General features: G+C 36.4%; 2 protein-coding genes across 2 annotated transcripts; both read left to right on the top strand.

Annotated features, from left to right (window-relative positions):
* The first annotated feature begins 3,710 nt into the window (after window positions 1–3,710).
* Window positions 3,711–4,496, top strand: LOC124366050. Its single transcript, XM_046822299.1, has one exon. It carries the CDS (start codon window positions 3,711–3,713, stop codon window positions 4,494–4,496), a length of 786 nt encoding a protein of 261 aa, XP_046678255.1.
* Window positions 4,497–7,666: 3,170 nt separating this feature from the next.
* Window positions 7,667–8,890, top strand: LOC124364742. The gene is made up of 2 exons (XM_046820448.1): window positions 7,667–8,250; window positions 8,532–8,890. Exons 1-2 carry the CDS (start codon window positions 8,015–8,017, stop codon window positions 8,662–8,664), a joined length of 369 nt encoding a protein of 122 aa, XP_046676404.1. The 5' UTR covers window positions 7,667–8,014; the 3' UTR covers window positions 8,665–8,890.
* Window positions 8,891–20,115: the final 11,225 nt, after the last annotated feature.

Here is a 20,115-nt window from a genome sequence, read left to right as displayed (position 1 = left end):
AGGCATTTAATAGGGCCTATTTCATGCTTTTGGAGTACAGTACTTGTGAATTCACCCTTGGAATAAATGGTAGTAGACAATCTTTGACTTGATTAATTAAAAACCTGTATGTCTATGTAGACCGACCTTGCCTTTTTTTCAGTTTAAATTAAATTGGGAGAATTAGTTTGAGAACTTGTAAACTTAGTTTATAACTATTACAGTCAAAGTCAACTTAAAGAATTCTTTAACAATTTAGGATTTTTGTCTTTCTAGTATTATTATTTTTTTGTGTGTGTGTTTAAACCAAGAAAACCAATTTAAGGACTCTCTGGCAGACTGGACCTCAGCTGATTTTGGCTACCATTACTTATTCCTTAGGCCTTTTCCTTGTTCAGGCCTGGATTTAAACTATGACAAAACAAGGTGGCGCCCTGTAATATGTTGTTTATATGGATACTTAAGGTCCATTGGACGTAAAGCAGCTTATGATTTTTGAGCAATCTACCCACCCCCTTGGCTGAGTGAAACTGGGATTGTTACATTGGCGCCCAACGTGGGGCCTTAAATATGATGGAGATGGTGGTCAGAGTGTAGCTGCATTTCTTGAAAGAGCAGAAGAATTAAGTAGGGCTAGAGGAGTGTCCCACCACGACCTTTATGAGAGTGCAGTGGACCTTTTGAGTGGAACAGCACTCATCTGGTATAGATCAGCTTGTAGAAGAATATTTTCTTGGGAACAGCTCAAAAAAGAGTTAAAAATAGTTTTCCAGAGTGCCGACTATGATGACCGCCTACACTTGGAGATTCTAAATCGAACTCAAGGGGATATGGAGAGTTTGGATCTTTATTTGGCAGCGATGGATGGCTTGTTTGGCCGACTTTCAACACCAGTATCCGACGATTGTAGACTTCAACGCATCTTAAAGAATGTGAACACCTTCTTGCAAGATAAACTTAGCATGTTCAACATTACCTCTCTTGATGAACTTAGACGTCTTGGACGAAGAGCAGAAGTTGGAAGACTGCGAGCATCAACACTCCAACCCCCACCTCGACCAATGGGTGTCCTGGAACCAGACTTGGCTTGCTCATCGCATCGCCGTAAGCATCCGGGGAATGTAGCCTACTTGAGCAGTAGTCAAGGAGCTTCTTCATCATCAACCCGTCCATTGCCTCGTCAACTAAGATGCTGGAATTGTGGAGAAGGGAATCATACTCACCGGAACTGTCCGAAGGAGAAGACTACTTTTTGTTTTGGATGTGGGAAATCTGGTACCAAGAAACCGTCTTGTAGCACGTGCCAGCCAAAAAACTTGCTAAGCCGGAGCTCTCCCTAGGTGACTCTGGAGCGCTCCTTAAAAAATCTCCTATTTTGTTTGGAAATCAGGAAGATACATCCAACCCGGCCTCGGTACACGGCGCTTTGGATTATCTTCTTGATTATCAGGAGAATGATCCTCGACCTTACCTTACCGTCAGAATATTTGGAACTTCTCATAGAGCACTTTTGGATTCTGGTGCTTCACACACAATTATGGGTGGTGAGCTCATGTGGCTTTTTGATAAGTTTCCAGTCAAATTGGGTCGTCTCTCCGATCAATATATCATGACAGCCGATCATAAGAAACACCAGGTCATCGGGAAGGTAATCCTACCCCTCACTCTGGCTTATAAAACTAAATACTTACCAGTTTTAGTCGTTCCTTCCTTAGTTCAAGGGATAATATTGGGAATAGACTTTTGGAACATCATGCACATGGTTGTTGACGCTTACCGGAAGACTTGGGAATTTGCAGATAGCCTTAAGCAGACTTGTTCTCTTTCTTCTATTGGCCTTTTAGATGAGACCCATTTATCTCGCTCTCAAAAGGAAGCCTTAGATAAACTACTCCAGACTTATCTTAGTAAGCAGCCACAGAAGTTAGGAAGAACTCATTTGGTGAAACATAGGATAGATACAGGCGACGCTTCTCCGATAAAACAAAGGTATTATCCTATGTCCCCAGCCAGACTGACGGTAGTATATGAGGAACTCGATAAGATGTTAGAGCAAGGCATAGTAGAACCATCCAAGAGCGCCTGGTCCTCACCTATTATTCTGATAGACAAGCCAGATGGAGGACAACGCTTTTGTGTAGATTTTCGCAAAATAAATTTAGTTACTAGAAGAGATGCCTACCCTTTGCCACATGTAACATCAATTCTTGACCGTTTAAGAGATGCCCGTTTTCTTTCTGCTTTGGACATAAAAAGTGCTTACTGGCAAATACCGTTGGAAGAATCTAGCAAAGACAAAACAGCATTCACTATACAGGGAAGAGGCTTATTCCATTTTAATGTCCTACCATTTGGACTACATAATGCACCAGCTACTTGGCAGCGCCTAGTGGACAATGTTTTGGGAATGGACCTCGAACCTTATGTATTCGTTTACCTGGACGATGTCATCATTGTCACACAAACATTTGGAAAACATCTACAAATACTAGAGGAGATACTTAAACGCCTTGCTGCTGCGAACCTCACCCTTAATGGAGAAAAATGTAAATTTTGCAAATCAGAGCTTCGTTATCTAGGCTACGTGGTGGATGCAAAAGGACTAAGAGTTGACCCAGACAAAGTCAGTGCCATCTTGAACATACCTGTCCCCACCAACACTAAAGAAGTAAGACAGTTTTGTGGTACTGCAAGTTGGTACAGAAGATTTATCCCTAACTTTGCATCACGTCTTTTCCCTTTGACATCAATGCTCAGGAAGAATAAAGCGTTCAAATGGACTACTGAAGCACAAGCGGCATTCGATGATATACGAGGAAGTTTAGTGCAGTCACCGATCTTGTCATGTCCGGATTTTGGGAAGCAGTTCACTATATCCTGTGATGCTTCGGGAGTAGGGATAGGTGCAGTACTATCACAATCCTCAGAAGATGGTGAAAATGTCATTGCTTATGCAAGTAGGACCTTAGGCAAAACAGAACAGAAATTCTCTGCTACAGAAAGAGAATGTTTGGCCGTAATTTGGGCAATTGAGAAATTTCGACCCTATGTGGAAGGAACACACTTTGTTGTGGTTACGGATCATCATAGCCTTTTATGGTTACACAATTTGAAGGATCCACAAGGTCGACTAGCCCGCTGGTCCTTGCGTCTGCAGCCTTTTAATTTCACTCTTATACACCGAAAGGGGAAGGAACATGTTGTACCGGACATTTTATCGAGAAACCCAATCAAGACTTCGGAACCTCTGGGAACTGTGTACTCTATTACTTTGGTGCCAGGAGAAATCAAGGATAAATGGTATTTGAAGATGATCGAGTCAATCAAAATGAATCCAGATCAATTTTCCTCGTGGAAGGTGGAGGGTAACAAGCTGTTGAAACATGTTCCATCATCCGTTTCAATTGGTGATGATAGCGAGGACTGGAAATTGGTGATCCCCAAGGAAAAGCGCCTAGAAGCCTTTGAAGAAAATCATGATGCCCCTACCGCTGGTCACATGGGTGTATTCAAAACGTATCAAAGACTACAACAACACTATTACTGGCCGAAGATGCGCAAGGACACTTCCAGCTATGTGTCTCGGTGCAAAGTTTGCCAACAAGTGAAATCAAGCTCAGCTAAACCTGCTGGTTTGATGGGCCAACAGCGAATTGTAGACCGTCCATGGCAGATGTTGTGTGGACCTGATAGGACCTTTGGTTAGATCCTCTAAGGGGAATAAATACCTCATGGTAGTAGTAGATAACTTTAGTAAGTACACTTTATTGTTTCCTTTGAGAGCTGCGACAGCAAAATCTGTCGCTAAACATCTTGAAGAAGATGTATTCCTGATTTATGGCGTTCCAGATTTTGTAATTTTTGATAATGGATCTGAGTTCATAGGCCCGCCTATCCGTAACTTAATGCAGGAATACAAAGCTAAGACAATATTTACACCTAGACATCACCCTCAAGCCAACCCTACAGAAAGGATTAACCGCACTATTGGGAATATGTTGAGGTCTTATGTAAAGGAAAACCATCGACATTGGGATGCCAAGATAAGTCAGATTGGATGTGCTTTAAGAACTGGGGTGAATGAAGCCACAGGATTCTCACCAGTCTTCCTCATGTTTGGTCGTGAGATTGCCTTAGCTGGAGAGGGATCAGGAAATCTTCATGAAGAGGATTTGCCTCGATGTGCTGATGTTGATCTTCACCAACAAAGACTTAGACGTCTAAGGGAAGTTTTCATAGAAGTTAAGAGCCGGATGAGGAAAGCTTTTGAAAAGAACACAGAGAAATACAATCTGCGGAGGAGAGAACAACAGTTTCAGGAGGGACAGCGAGTCTGGAAAAGGAACTTCGCCCTATCTGATGCAGCATCCTTCAAGTCAGCCAAATTATTTCCAAAATTTGTTGGCCCTTTTATAATTAAAAAGAAGTTATCTTCCGGAACCTACACTCTTCAGACAACAGAAGGAAAGGATATCGGGAACTGGCACACTGCGGACTTGAAGCCATACCTGGACTAGTCCTGAAGAAAATTTGGGAAATTTTCTGTTGAAGACGGGGGGTGTTGTAGTGATTATTTTCAAAATAATAATATTCAACCTCAAGAATGCAATTATTGTTCGCTGATGGACAAAATCAAGTTATCAAGGTAGTTAATTGTCTGCAAGTAGGTCACAGGCCTGATCAACCTGTGTTAGTTCTTATCAGCTGGGTTAGTAAACATTGCTGCAGCACCAGTTGGCCAAACTACAATTCAACTACTCTTGTCTTGATTATTCCTGCTCTTGGATGACTCTGCATCACTGCCGTCTACAGTAGTAGTTTCAGAAAGATTGGAACAGAAAACTTCTCATGCCTGTGCTCCCTCCTTGCTCTTATAGGATTTTATTAAGCTAAGGGATATTTTGGGAGCTGATTCCGGCTTGTGCGACCCACTACCCACTGGCCTACCTACTGGCCTTTAGCGCAGCTGCCTGGTTGCCTGCCCTTACCCACTATCTACCTAGGCCTACTCATAGACTATTGGCGGGGCTCATCGTACCGATAAGTGGAAATACTTTTATTCTGAAGGACTATTCATTATTTTCACTTTGCCGGCCAATGCCAAATAATCTGAAATAGTATGGGGAACTTATGATTGTTAGTTCCAGTTTACACATTGAATGGTGGGGCTTTCAAATCTTACCTCCCACCTGTGGATGTAAATTAATAATATTTTTGGGACTTTTTGTGAGCCTGACCCCTTACAACTGTGAGAACCTGTGGGCCTATTGTAGCAGTGAATGGACTTCAATATTGGAACTGTCTACAATTGTTACTGGGATATCCCTTATACTACATATTATTAACTGTTTATTGTGTATTTATTTATGTGTATAGTGTGTAAGATTTGTATATTATGTTAGTTATAATAATCTATATAGTTAACTTGTTTATTTCAGTATATGGTGGCCACCCAAGGTATTTGTACAAATATTAAGCTATTGTATTTAGTATTGAGTTTTATCTCATATTATAACTTGATTTATCTCATGTTAAACATATTTTCTTGGATTAATAATGGTGACACTGGTATAAATTGGAATCAAATCTTTGGTCCACCATTAATGGTTGCAGGCATTTAATAGGGCCTATTTCATGCTTTTGGAGTACAGTACTTGTGAATTCACCCTTGGAATAAATGGTAGTAGACAATCTTTGACTTGATTAATTAAAAACCTGTATGTCTATGTAGACCGACCTTGCCTTTTTTTCAGTTTAAATTAAATTGGGAGAATTAGTTTGAGAACTTGTAAACTTAGTTTATAACTATTACAGTCAAAGTCAACTTAAAGAATTCTTTAACAATTTAGGATTTTTGTCTTTCTAGTATTATTATTTTTTTGTGTGTGTGTTTAAACCAAGAAAACCAATTTAAGGACTCTCTGGCAGACTGGACCTCAGCTGATTTTGGCTACCATTACTTATTCCTTAGGCCTTTTCCTTGTTCAGGCCTGGATTTAAACTATGACAAAACAAGGTGGCGCCCTGTAATATGTTGTTTATATGGATACTTAAGGTCCATTGGACGTAAAGCAGCTTATGATTTTTGAGCAATCTACCCACCCCCTTGGCTGAGTGAAACTGGGATTGTTACATGTTACGGCTTAGTTAGGGAAATGAATAACAAAAAGCAGATTCCCATTTTATTGTGTATTTCTTGTTTAAAATCCATACTCTTCAGTAAAAATATAACTGTTACGTTATTTACCTATGCAATCTACTCGTATTTGAAATGCGCAATTTAAATTTTCATTTCAATTTTAAAACAAGGAATACATACGTTCCAATAGGTATGAGGTATTTTTGTGTTGCATATTTATAAATATCATCTAAATAATTTGTTGCTTTAATAACTAGATTCAATTTAGATTTGCCGTAAGCAATAAAGAGTAAATGAGATTAAGATAACCAAACTATCGCAGTGCTTCTTTAATTACTGAGGCTAAAATAAGGATTTAAATATAACCAAACATTTCGTTCATTTCTGCATTTTTCGTTTTTATCTACGAATAAATAAATAATCAAATAAACAACAATTACATTTATTTTCATAAATATCTTCATTTTGGAAACCAAATTAATAATAACATTATAAAACATATTTTTAGATAATCACTAAAGCCGGGTATAGTACACTAGTGATGAAAAATTTTATACAATATGACATGTTTTAAAAAATATATGAGATTCGATTTAATGAAATCAAAGTCCCTTAATATCTTCATAAAAAAATGTTTTTATACCATTTTCAACATTTTGATGAAAAATAAATAGGCAACAATTGATCATGATCGATTAATAATAAATGTATTCTTAAATCATTATACTAAATGTATATGGGATACTAAAAGTATTTCATTTTCTCTAACATAAAAGACGTCCTACATATTTTTGGTCAGTATTTCAAGTTTCCTTATACTTATTTTGATCTTATGTGAATGAAGAGTTTTAAACAAACGGGAAACTAGATAAACTTTATAACATAACACACTTTTTAACAATCGTTGTTAAGATTTTGGTCTCTTAGAATGCCTATTTAAATAAACAAGATATTACAGTTTTTAAGCATATTATGGTTTACTTTTATGTGTCTTGTAAGTTTCTGACTTGGTTTTTTTTGTAATTTGATGTAAAGATAATTATTTGAATACTGGCACCATTTTGTCTATTTAGCTGCTATTTTAAAACCAATTAAACTATTTCCTTTGTGTTCAGCTCTGTCAGTCTTATTCAGACAAATAAGTATACAGGCTAACAACTCTGAAACCAAAAACGTTTATGTGTTATGAATTCGTAATTAACTATCAAGTAAAAATCTAACACAGACAAATAGATGAAATACCAAACACTGTAGGCCACATGCAGGACAATGTTTACTAATTTTAGAGTAAGTAAACACATTCTTATGTTTAGTGCAATGTCTCAAAAATCCCTTGGATTTCCAAGGCCACACTATAATACAAGCCAGCATCCTGCCCACAGTATGCTTGGCCGTATATACAAATTTATCACAGCTATATATTAATTGAGTCGCCAAATGCCAAAACAGGCTAAATCCAAAATTTAAAAAAAGTTGAGATATTGATGACATTGAGTTCTGTATTACCTAGGCTACAGATTTGTCACTTCAAAATGTTACAAAACCAGTTAAAAACTGTTTAAAATTAATATTTAAAAGTGAAGGTTGTTCCAAAATCAGTTATATCCTATAGCCATTCGGTTCCAAAAACAGTCATATCTGCACAGATGACAATGTTCCAAAACCAGCTATATCAAACTACAATAACTTACAATGTTTCATGTTTCTGTGTCAAAATAAGTTAAATCCCAAAAGACTTTTCCTATAGGGAACTGCTGATCATTTTCCTTCTGAATTAATTGTTTATTTTGTTGGCTAATTTTAAATTTCAAAGGCTAAAATAGTGTTATAAGAAGCAATAGCACTCAATTATTTAACATTATTTTAAAAGCTCCTGATTTGTTGTGTGTCATAAACATGGAGGCTGAACATACAGGAGGTATTTTAGAAGGTAGTGAAGGCGTTGGTATTGATATTATAAATGCTGAAGTTGTAATTGTTCAACAAGAAAATGTCAATATAATGGACATAACAGTGGAAACTCCACAAAATGTGGAACAAGTAGAGTTGGTAGAAGAGATGCCTGGCCCTTTGGCAAAGAAAAGGAAGAAAAACGAAAGAGCATGGAAGAAAACTGTTGCAAAAGTTGCTAGGTAAGTTAACAACATTTGGTAAAGAAAACTAAACTAGCCTAATCTTAACACTCATTTGAACTAAAATAACCTAACCTCAACTAAGCTAACCTAACCTCAACTAAACTAACCTATAACCGCAACTAAACTACTTAATCTCAACCAGCCTAAAGTAATTCAGCTTAGGCCCTAACTTAACTACAACAGTTTTTGACAACGTTTGCGATCTATAATTTGTTTTTATTACAGGTTAGTATTTTTTTAAAGGTATAGGAGAACTAATAATCCCTATTTTGTTTTAGACACCGCCCGAAGGGATTTCCACAGATGCCTAGTTGTAAACATTCGGCCAAAAGTAAGTACCGCTGCGCAGAACTTTCCCTGCAGGATGTTAGAAAGATACATCAGCAATACTATAAAGACGCTGACCTTTAATCAAAGAAGAATTTTATTCTTCAGCACGTCATTGTTTCCTCAGCAAAAAGGACTCGTCTTCCAGAAGGTATCAAATCAAAAAGAAATGTAAGTACTGACTTTTTCTTACCTAAAATGAGGAACAACAAAACTGAGAATGTTAAAGTATGTCGGGCAGCACTACTTACAATTTTGCAAGAGAGTAAAAACCGAGTGCAATTGATTTGCAAAAAGTACCTGGAAACAGGCGTCGTAGCTTTGGAGACTCGTGGAGGAGCACGCCAAGTTGATAAATATAATATAAAGAAAGACAGCATCAAATCTTTTATTAAAACATTTATTCCAGTACAAAAACACTATTGCAGAGCGAAAAACAAGCATAGGCAATACCTTCCAAGTGAGCTTAACATTACAAAAATGTGGAAAATGTATATTGAGCAGCATCCAACTGAAGAATTAAAGTGTGAGTATGACTTTTTCAGGCTGGTTTTTTCTGAGAACTTTAACATTGGTTTTGACGCTCCGTACACTGATAAGTGTTCAACCTGCACAAGGCTTGAGTGTGAACTAGCCACAGAAAAAGATGCAGGCAAGCGTGAAACACTAAAGCTAAACCTAAAAGCCCACAAAGTCCGTGCAGACAAATTCTACAAACTTTTGCAAGAAAATAATGATAAAGAGCTTATTCTGAGCTATGATTGTCAGAAAAATCTTGTCCTTCCTAAAATACCGGACCAAGCCGCATACTATAAGCGCCAGCTATATCTATATAATTTTGTGATTTGTGAGGGACATTCTAAAGTCCTCTTGAATTCAGAAAACACCTTTTCTTACCTCTGGACTGAAAACCAGTATGCAAAAGGGTCCAGTCAAATTGCATCTGCTGTTTACCACAGGTTAACAAGCGCTAACATGGAAAATGTCACCACAGTCAAACTTTTCTCTGACGGCTGTGGTGGCCAAAACAAGAACACAACTGTTGTCGGTATGATTGCTCATTGGCTCCTGAAAGATGCACCTAAACATGTTACTAAAGTTGTACTACTCTTTCCGGTAGTCGGCCATTCTTTCATTCCCCCTGATAGAGTGTTTGGAGTACTTGAAAGGAAATTTCAAGATCTGAGTGTAATCAACAATCCCAATGAGTACACTGAAATAATTGAAAAGCACTGTACTGTTGTGAAACTTGGGACGGATTGCCCTGTGAGTGATTGGAAAACTCTAACCGATGCTGTTCTAAAAAAACCAAGACAATGGCATTTTCAATTTCAAAAGGCCAAGAAATTTATCTTTTCAAGAAGTAAAAGTAATCCAAACTCCATCCTGGTACAAGGAGAAGCAAACTATGTATTTGAAATCGGCGAGAGTAAGTCAGTAATGAAAAGGGGGAAAAATTTTGACAATGCAGTTTTGAGAGTGATACAAGAAGGACACCCAGTGAAACAAGTAAAAATCAATGATGTGAAATGCTTGCTAAATCTCCACTATGGAAATGACTGGCAACGGGAGCCAAAGTTGAAGTTTTTCAAGGACTTATTCCAGCTACCTACCACCAATCAAGGCGAAGAAGATGATGATGATGATTTTGAAATAAATGAAGAGGATGAGCCTATGATTGAGTGAAAATATTTTTAATAAACGACACATTTATTTTATAAACTCTGTAGATAAATAAATTCATGGTTTTGTATTGAAAATGAATACGATTGTGTTCATTAATCCTAACCTAACTTTACCTAACAATATAGGCTACAATGTTTTGAGAAAAAAGGATTTAATAATATAAGGTTCTGTTTTTAACTTATTTTGGAATGGTAAACGCAATTTAACTGGTTTTGGAACCAAAGTTAAAAAGCAAATGGCGGAGAGTAAGTTTCCAAAAGCAGCTAAATCATAGTTACTGTTCCAAAACAAGCTATGCCATATATTTAATCGGCTGCAGTAATTATAACTTTTGTACCATTTTTTAGCAATTTTTAAAACAATATAACTAATTTTTTAACCTTTTTTTTTAAACAAAAATCATAAAAATGTAATGGATATGAGAAAAGCAATCAGTTTTTGGCATTTATCTAAAAAACTTGCAGAGTGGATTTAGCTTGTTTTGGCATTTGGCGACTCAATTATAAGCGCACGAAACATCTGCCGTCTGCTACAAACCTCTCCGTTGTATAAAGGTTTACAGAATATTTATTTCAGTTTACAATCTAACGCCAAAAGAAAATATAACCTATTTTAATAAACAAACTATTATTAAAAGGGCAAAATGTTCTCTAGCAAGTATGGCATTTAATTATCTTAAATTGCAAAAGAACTACAAAATATTAACAGTTATAAGGCCGAGCGTTCGCTTATGCCCATTGAATAAAGTGGAGAGTGTGACAGGTCTTGTGACGTCACAGTATCACGACTCAGGCCTATATTATAGTTTGTCCTTAGTATAAACCACCTACCAAGTACATATCGATAGGATTCTAGAATGGAAATAGGAGCCGATTTGAAACAGTAACTTGAGTTTTGCTATCTAACCTTTCTTACTCTCATACAAGACCGCGGATTGAAGAATGAGAAACAGTTCTACTCCTAGGCTTGCTATCCATACCGACAATATCAGGTGATTCCACGACTAGGACAGACCATAAAACTGGTTTAGTTAAGTCCAGAGTATGTTTGTAACTGTCAATGGAACACACCTTGAATTGGTCAGGTAGAACTCGGTTCGGCATCATTACGTAGATTCCTATGTAGGCGATGCCCAAGCTGTACTATTATATCAAAATCTAATGGTATCTTTCTGTGTATATTTACTTAATTACATAAAAGGCATTGGATTGGTTATACACAAAAGTTACTTTTTAGGCTCCCCTGTCCTGTATAGGCCTATTCCTATTCGCCTCCTAAAATCTATCCGGGTCTACGCCCCACTGGTCTCTAAAGTTGCAAAATTTTAATTAAAAGAGCCTGTTAAATGTAATGAATTGTTTTTGTGTAAACATTGTTTTATGACAGCACAACAATATGTTTAATATTTATTTATTCACTATTTCTAGTTTGTTTGTATTTATAGTCTTGAAAGCATAGAGTAACCTTAACACTAACAATACTTCAATATCAACCTTGTTCTGCAACCGCTGTTGAGCACAAAATAAGAAATATCCAGATAAAGAAAATTAAAAGTTTTAGTAAAAGTATTACCTTTAACTGCACGTTTTAGCAAATATTGGGTATGCAGTACTTGGTCGGTACTGTAATTCAGATATAAAAAAAAGTTGTTAATATCTAACTTTCACTATAAATTCAAAGATTATTATAAAAACCAAACCCATGTTAGTTGATTTTTGACAAAAGTATACTTCGTATGTCTTACATGTAGACTTACGCATACTATGTATTCAAAAATGTTATGCTCACTGAAAGGATTTTGGAAACTATAAGACATACAGCAAAGATGAAATGGACAAAATTGTGCATAATAACAAATCCAACAAATCAATGTGACTAAGTTTTTTATTGGTTGCGTCGTTCACTAGCTACGCTCAAAAACTGTTGTGGTGACCAATTTCAAATTGTCACAGCTCTGTTATTATTGCCTATAATGGAGCGATTGTACATGAAATCGGAATGAAATTTCTTCTAGTTTTGAAATATTATAATTGAATATTTTTCACAACCAGCAAGAATGAGCTTTAGGTTACGAGTTACTTTTTAAAATCCCAACTACCTTTTTTACTGATTTAAAAATACCATATATGTTATACTTTCCTTGTAGTTTCGTTACATAATTCTTAAAACCACGTTTATGTATGGTTCTTTAAAGGGAATTTGTATTATACTATTAATTTTATTATACGGATGTTTGATGAACCTGACTGATATTTCACTGCACATAATCTTGGAATCAGCTGTTTAGATAACCATTGAAATTATATGACAAGATCCGTCTAAACATAACTGTCACTGACACTTTTGTGACTGATTAGTTAAACTTGATTCATATGCTAGTTTAATATTACGTCATTTTTTATAATCTTTTAAAAAATTAAAAATTAAAATCATCATATAAAAATAACTAAAGAACCGCAAGTGAAATTATTGCTTGTAGCGCTCAAAATCAATACAAGAACTTTCACGTACTCAGGTGTCTTTAAAAGTCAGAGATTCTATATCTTTTCTAAACGTTATTTGCACATTCTTAGGTAATCAGCTTTTGAACAATCTTGGTAGTCCAGTACGTAGAAAATGCGGTTCCAGTTCGTGGTGTCTTCTCGATAAGTGGTAAAGAGGTAATCCGTATTTTGGATCAATTTTGTAATTCTAACTACTAAAGTTATAGTTTGTGACTAAGAAAATTAATAGTATGTAAGCTTATGAAAAAGTGGGACTTGAAAGAAGGTGTATTTCTTCTGCAAAGCGAAAGGATTGTATTGTTTTATCTACATTTAAAAATCAATCTTCACTATTTTATTCTCTTTTTTTTTCAATCAAACTAGTAAATGTGTTTGTACCGAATGACGATAACACATGGGGGTGGTGACTTCTGAGGTAGTAGTAATAAATACTCGAATTGCAAAGTTTACTTATAAGTTCAATTTAATTAATGAAACTTACAAGCACCACTTTTAGTTGGTAAATTAAATGTATGCCTTGCCACGTTGCTGCCTATTAGAGTACAAGAACTAAAAATGTATATCTGATAGGTGGGCCTAAAATATCCAATGTTCTATGGAATTATGCCTACGATATTTTACTTTATAAAACTTTAAGATTTTACTTCCCTTCGCAATATGTAGACTCACAACCCGGGCGTCGGCGTCTTGGCACGAGACATTGAAGCTGTAGTCTAAGAAGGGTTATTTCTAGTCGGTAATTACTAGAAGAGGAGTAGAAGTTATGCAAGTGGTAGCCATCTACTCAAATAATACGTGAGCTCGCCTAAAACAAATTCGCGACGGTATTAGCCATTTAATGAGACAAAAAACTTACCACGACAACGTGCTTGTCAGAAGGACGACGCCACAACTTGTATCCATTTCAATCAAGCAAATAAAAGATCTTCAAGGGTAAGTTACTTTACTATTTACAACTTTACTTTACGTTACATTCATTTTTATATGTTTGGCATCAAAGGGCTAATTTAATAATACGAAAATATAAAATTTACTTACGGACATATCGCGCGAGGAGAAATGGGTCACGTAGTTGGGCTGCTACGAAGGGTTACAATAAAAATATTCATACGCGTGCCAATTAGGTAGTTAGTCCGTCGATAATTTAGTTCCGGAACGTTGGATAAAAAATAATATTAAGTTGTACTGGCTAATTAGGTTGTGAAATGTTGCATTATATAAAATGGAACTAACTAACGGTACATGTTTCTTCAGAAAATTAAAAGTACTTTAACCAACTTCTTTGTTTATAGTTTGTTATTGACGGCTGAAGATTTGAAAGTATAACACGATTCCGGACATTTGCCATTATTATACATTACAAAAGGTTCAACACAATGTTTCGAGGATTGGAATCTATCATCTCGTCAGGTGGGTGAGGTGGTACCTTTAGTAACATATCACGATGACAAATGTCCGAAATCTTGTTGTCCTTAACCAACTTGTTTTTATATATTTTTAAACATTTTTGCAATTCGCTTTATTACTTTCACGCGGGCCAAGAGAATACAATAAACCTTCTATTTTAGAAACAAATACGATTTTTCATTAAACAATTATTTTCAATTTCTTCATCATTATTAAATAGTTCCTGCTTTCACTATTGTCATTGCACAGTTAATAATCTGTGATTATGGAGAACGGTTTTATGCTTAAATAATCAATTGATATTTTTTAATGCATAATATTAAACGTATTTTGAGTATAAAATACACAATATAATACATATTCCTAGATATTGCAGTTTTATTTTTTTTTTTATTTAACGCGGAGGTCAAAACTAGAACGCCACTAGAGAATATAGGAAATGCAGCTAGATGGGTTAAAACCCCGATGTTCAGAAGACCTCCACGGATACAATAGTACATGCAACAAAAAGCAGGAAATACTTGATTCCTGATATCTGCATAAATGCTAACGGCAATTAGGACCGCATTGTGTGGTTGTGAGCGACAAGGACCGGCGGTGGAGCGGCGCGGCGGCGGCGCACCGTGGCGTCGCGTGACCTCTGGGCGGAGAGAGGTCGAGTCAGAGAGTAAATAAACAAAGAGAGCCTCACAATAGCGCGGTGAAGAGCGCCTAATTGTTGAACAATAGCACGTGTTGCGCGCTAAATACCGTGTCCAGGTAGGCTCGCCGAACTGTTTGAGTCCGATAAAGTTATAATGGTAGAATCAACTACAGGAGGCTACTGCTATTGCAAATGCGTTGCAAGAACAAAAAGTGGATCCTTCAAACTGCATGCGTCATTGTGTCTGTGGGACAAAAACACTCACACTGGTGAAGTGCAGTAAGTGTAAAACTAGTGTGAGAATATACCAGAAGTTGTCTTTAAAAATAGAAACGACATATATGTTATTGGTGTTCAAGCTCTTAGAGGAATTCGTAGAAGAAGAAGACATTGGGGCTGTCTCAGAAGACACAGCTTTGAAACTAATACAATTGCCTCTTCACCGTCATTAATCCTTCATGATAATAATCAGGAAACACCACGGGAATATATTGTACATTATGTATGAAAACCGTAATAAAGAAGGTAGCAAATGTCTCTCTCGATATTTCCTGTGGACAGACATACAATCAGACATGACATATGTTTACAGTCCCAGGCAGACAGAGAGAAATAGTTCCAGCCTACGGAGTAATAGGCTTCAATAACGCTTAGCTAACTGCCATGGACAGACATGTACCACCAACTAGTTTAGTTTCATGCTATATCGTTCTCGAGTTAGTGAGGGAATGTTAACGCTCTGACAAACCCTTTAGAGGGACATGCCCATTATCAAACACGACGTTGCCTATGTAGAAATGAAGTTACATGGAAATTTTCACGTCCATATCTCAATTCGTCCTTGAAATGTTCAGCAGAAAAAAGGCGTTCAGACAGACAGACATGCAGAAGAGGAAAATTCTTTCAAGAGCAAAATATTGACAATTCTAAATTTATAACTCAAATCATTTTTGAAATATCATCCTGAGTTATAGGTTTTTTTAACATATGATTTTAATTGGTTTGAATGTAATGTATTTATTCCAATGTAAAAATGTTCGCTAACGCTAAGCCAAATCTCATTAAGTGACAAACACCATAATAGAACTGTGTTGACCATACGTAAATGAAGTTTTATGCAAAGTTTCCTGTTCATAGGTCAGTTCGTGCTTGAGATACAGTGCGGACAGACAATATGGAAATATAAATAATATAGAACGATATCGTAGAAATGAAATATTTCCATCCCCTCGAGTGATAACTATACTTGAATACGTATACCCAACTATACGTGTAATCTAACTGCTGATATACTCTGTCCAGATGATCGTGGCTACTAAAGTAAATGTGAGACGATATGGAAATAGAAATAATATAGAACGATATACAAATGAAATATTTCCATCCCCTCGAGTGATAACTATACTTGAATACGTATACCCAACTATACGTGTAATCTAACTGCTGATATACTCTGTCCAGATGATCGTGGCTACTAAAGTAAATGTGAGACGATATGGAAATAGAAATAATATAGAACGATATAGAAATGAAATATTTCCATCCCCTCGAGTGATAACTATACTTGAATACGTATACCCAACTATACGTGTAATCTAACTGCTGATATACTCTGTCCAGATGATCGTGGCTACTAAAGTAAATGTGAGACGATATGGAAATAGAAATAATATAGAACGATATACAAATGAAATATTTCCATCCCCTCGAGTGATAACTATACTTGAATACGTATACCCAACTATACGTGTAATCTAACTGCTGATATACTCTGTCCAGATGATCGTGGCTACTAAAGTAAATGTGAGACGATATGGAAATAGAAATAATATAGAACGATATAGAAATGAAATATTTCCATCCCCTCGAGTGATAACTATACTTGAATACGTATACCCAACTATACGTGTAATCTAACTGCTGATATACTCTGTCCAGATGATCGTGGCTACTAAAGTAAATGTGAGACGATATGGAAATAGAAATAATATAGAACGATATACAAATGAAATATTTCCATCCCCTCGAGTGATAACTATACTTGAATACGTATACCCAACTATACGTGTAATCTAACTGCTGATATACTCTGTCCAGATGATCGTGGCTACTAAAGTAAATGTGAGACGATATGGAAATAGAAATAATATAGAACGATATAGAAATGAAATATTTCCATCCCCTCGAGTGATAACTATACTTGAATACGTATACCCAACTATACGTGTAATCTAACTGCTGATATACTCTGTCCAGATGATCGTGGCTACTAAAGTAACGGTGAGACGAGGGAAATGGACAAGTGCGGAATGCCAGGCTTAGTGTGCTGAGCCAATGGAAGATGCTGACAGAAATGTACATCTGACCGACTCGAGCGACCCCAGTTAGTGGTGGGGGGGGGGGGTTCCTGGAACCTGTAACGGCCTTTCTCCAAATTAAGAGCTTTCGCAGACACACTTAGGACATTTTCTATTATTTTCCAAGAAGATAACATATTTATAAAACGATGTCCATATTTATAAAGATAAGTAAATTCAGTACGCTTTGGTATCAGTAGATAACTTACAACAGATATCTCAGGGTTGCAAAGACCAGATACGTCAGCATGCCATTTCATTTATTTAGGTATACAAAAATGTTGCATCAACATCGCTGAATGTTCTTTATTATAAAAAGCAATTTTCAGATTTGTTTTCCTCTATAGAAAAATTTTCAGTTTTGCGCGAGAAGCACCATATAATTTAGTAATGCTGTTTTATCCTGTGCATACTCGTTAAAAAACAAAACATGTTTAAACTAATGTTCAATAATTGAAATGGTAAACTGGAAAGGGAAGCAATATACTCGTAATTTCCGCTGATGAAAGGGCAGTAGATGACCTCTTGAGTAAGGGGCTGAAGTGCGGTAAAGTAAACAATGGTTGAATAAAGGGCAGTTGAAGTGCGCCTAACGTTATAACAATGGCGCATGTTGCGTAGTGCTGATTGATTATTGTGCGCGTGGATATGTTACCATTTAACTTGTTTTATTTTTTTGTCTGCCAGGGATAAGGACAGTTTTAAATTTAGGCAGATTTATATTAAAGCCGTTTAATGCATCCTGTTACCTATCATCTGCGGCGTTTAAAAGGTAATGGACGATATTGAATTGCGATGCTAAGTTGTTTGTTCACATCTTTGTCTCTGTGTTGGAACGTTACTATGAATGGCTCTAGAACCTCTCAAATATTTTAATTCCAATTCATTTTCACCGTAAGAAATATATTTACATATAATCTTTATATGTTTATTGAAAAATATTTGTTTATTTTTTATTATGATATAAAAAAACTACTTGTTTTATGTATTTTTAAGTGTTTAACAGATGTAAGTTACATAAAACTGTAATAAGGTTAGTTGTGTTATTTATTTTGTAATAATTTAAGTGTATTAAATATTTTTCCACTGCTCAGAAACATTAACTTGATAGGTAAAATTTTCAAACATGTAATACTATTTTTTAGCCAATTTATAAGGAACTTTTAAATACTCTAGATGTGTAACTGCGAAATAAGATTTACTCTAAGTAACCTAGCAATTAAAAGATATTAAATTTGTCGCTTACACAATATGTAGCATTATGCACATCAAAATAAAAATCTTTTTATTGCATCGACAATATGTACATTGTATAGCAAACATCAATACGGGGTTTCTAAAATTCCAGGCATTCATACACACAATACACATTCATACATACAATTTTACAATCACGCCTCTTTCATTCTTCGCCAATGCAACCCACTTAGTACAGCAGAGTCAGTCTTGTAATTGGGCGGTTTTCCAGTCGAATGCCAAAAACTCACCTGCATTATAGAATGCTTGAGACACCAAGAAGCGTTTGAGGCGAGTCTTTAACTCCTTAGGCGTTGGGGCATGCTTAATTGAATTGGCAGGCTGTTGAGGAAATGCCCAACCGCTTGCGAGGGTAGGCGTTCATAAACTACCCTTCTGTGTCTCCCAGTCCGGTAGTTGGCTCTGCCACGCGTCTCATACATGTGCATGTCTTGGCCTCTGGTTAAGGCACATTTACTCATACAAAATAAAGTTGTTTCCAAAATGTAGAGGCACGGCAGAGTCAACAGCTGCAATTTCTTAAAAGCTTCCCTGCACGACTCTCTAAATTTGATTTTGGTGATTACTCGAATTGCTTTTTTTTGGAGTCTGAATGCTCTTTGAAACTGAGTGTTTGCGTAAGCTCCCCAAAGGACCACTCCGTAGGCAAGATGGGGGTAAATCAAGCCGTAATACGCCGTAATCAGTACCTGACTCGGACAGTATTTGGCTAAAGATCTCAAAACAAAAATGCCTGAGCAGATTTTTTTTGCGCAAACATGGTCAATGTGCTCATTCCAAGTCAGCCCTCGATCGAGGTGCATTCCTAGGAATTTTGGAGAGCAGACTTCTTCCAGTGTGGAGTCATCTAATATAATGGCAGGCTCACACTGGTTGCCCGCAGTACGCAAGGCAAAATTCAAAACGTTGGTTTTTGAATAGTTTGTTGTTAGATTGAGGCTGTGGAAGTATTGGACACAGTTGTTGATGTCAACAAAAGCCTGTTGTTCCAAAACTTCGCTTGACATTGCATTGAAAAAGAGAATCGTATCATCGGCAAACTGCACCAATTTTCCATGCAGAAGCGATGATTTTATATCGTTCACGTAAAGCAGGAAAAGCACAGGACTGAGGATAGACCCTTGAGGGATTCCATATCTCAGGTCTATTGGTTTGGATGATTTATTTGATATTTGGACAACTTGGGATCTCTGACTTAGGAACGAGCACGCCTTTAAGAGGCACGCCTCGAATGCGGTGGGACCGTGGGGAGTTTGTCGAGCAGTGTACCGTGATCTACGCAGTCGAATGCTTTGTACAGGTCTAAAAACACACTCATTGTGTGGTTTCGACATTCAATTCCCTCTACAATCATATCGACAAGACTCGCAACTGCGTCTGTTGTCGATTTTCCCTTTCTGAAACCAAATTGTTCATTTGAGAGATGATTGTATTTGTCCAAAAAGTGAAGCATTCTTATAAGAAAAAGCTTTTCAAAAATTTTGCTTATCACTGGCAAAATTGAGACAGGCCGATAGTTAGTAATTGAAGCTGGGTCCTCTTTCTTAAAAATAGGCAACATCTTCGTGCAATACAATTTTCAGCATAATATATTCCAATATTTAATGCTTATTTTAAATTTAAAATAATGTCTAGTCTACCAGTTGTTATTTTAACTGTTTCCTAGTATAATATTAACGAT

This window comes from Homalodisca vitripennis, chromosome 1, assembly GCF_021130785.1.
Source record: "Homalodisca vitripennis isolate AUS2020 chromosome 1, UT_GWSS_2.1, whole genome shotgun sequence".
Lineage (NCBI taxonomy): Eukaryota > Metazoa > Arthropoda > Insecta > Hemiptera > Cicadellidae > Homalodisca > Homalodisca vitripennis.
Note: the sequence above shows the minus strand (reverse complement) of the source record. Positions and strands in the feature narration are given on the sequence as shown.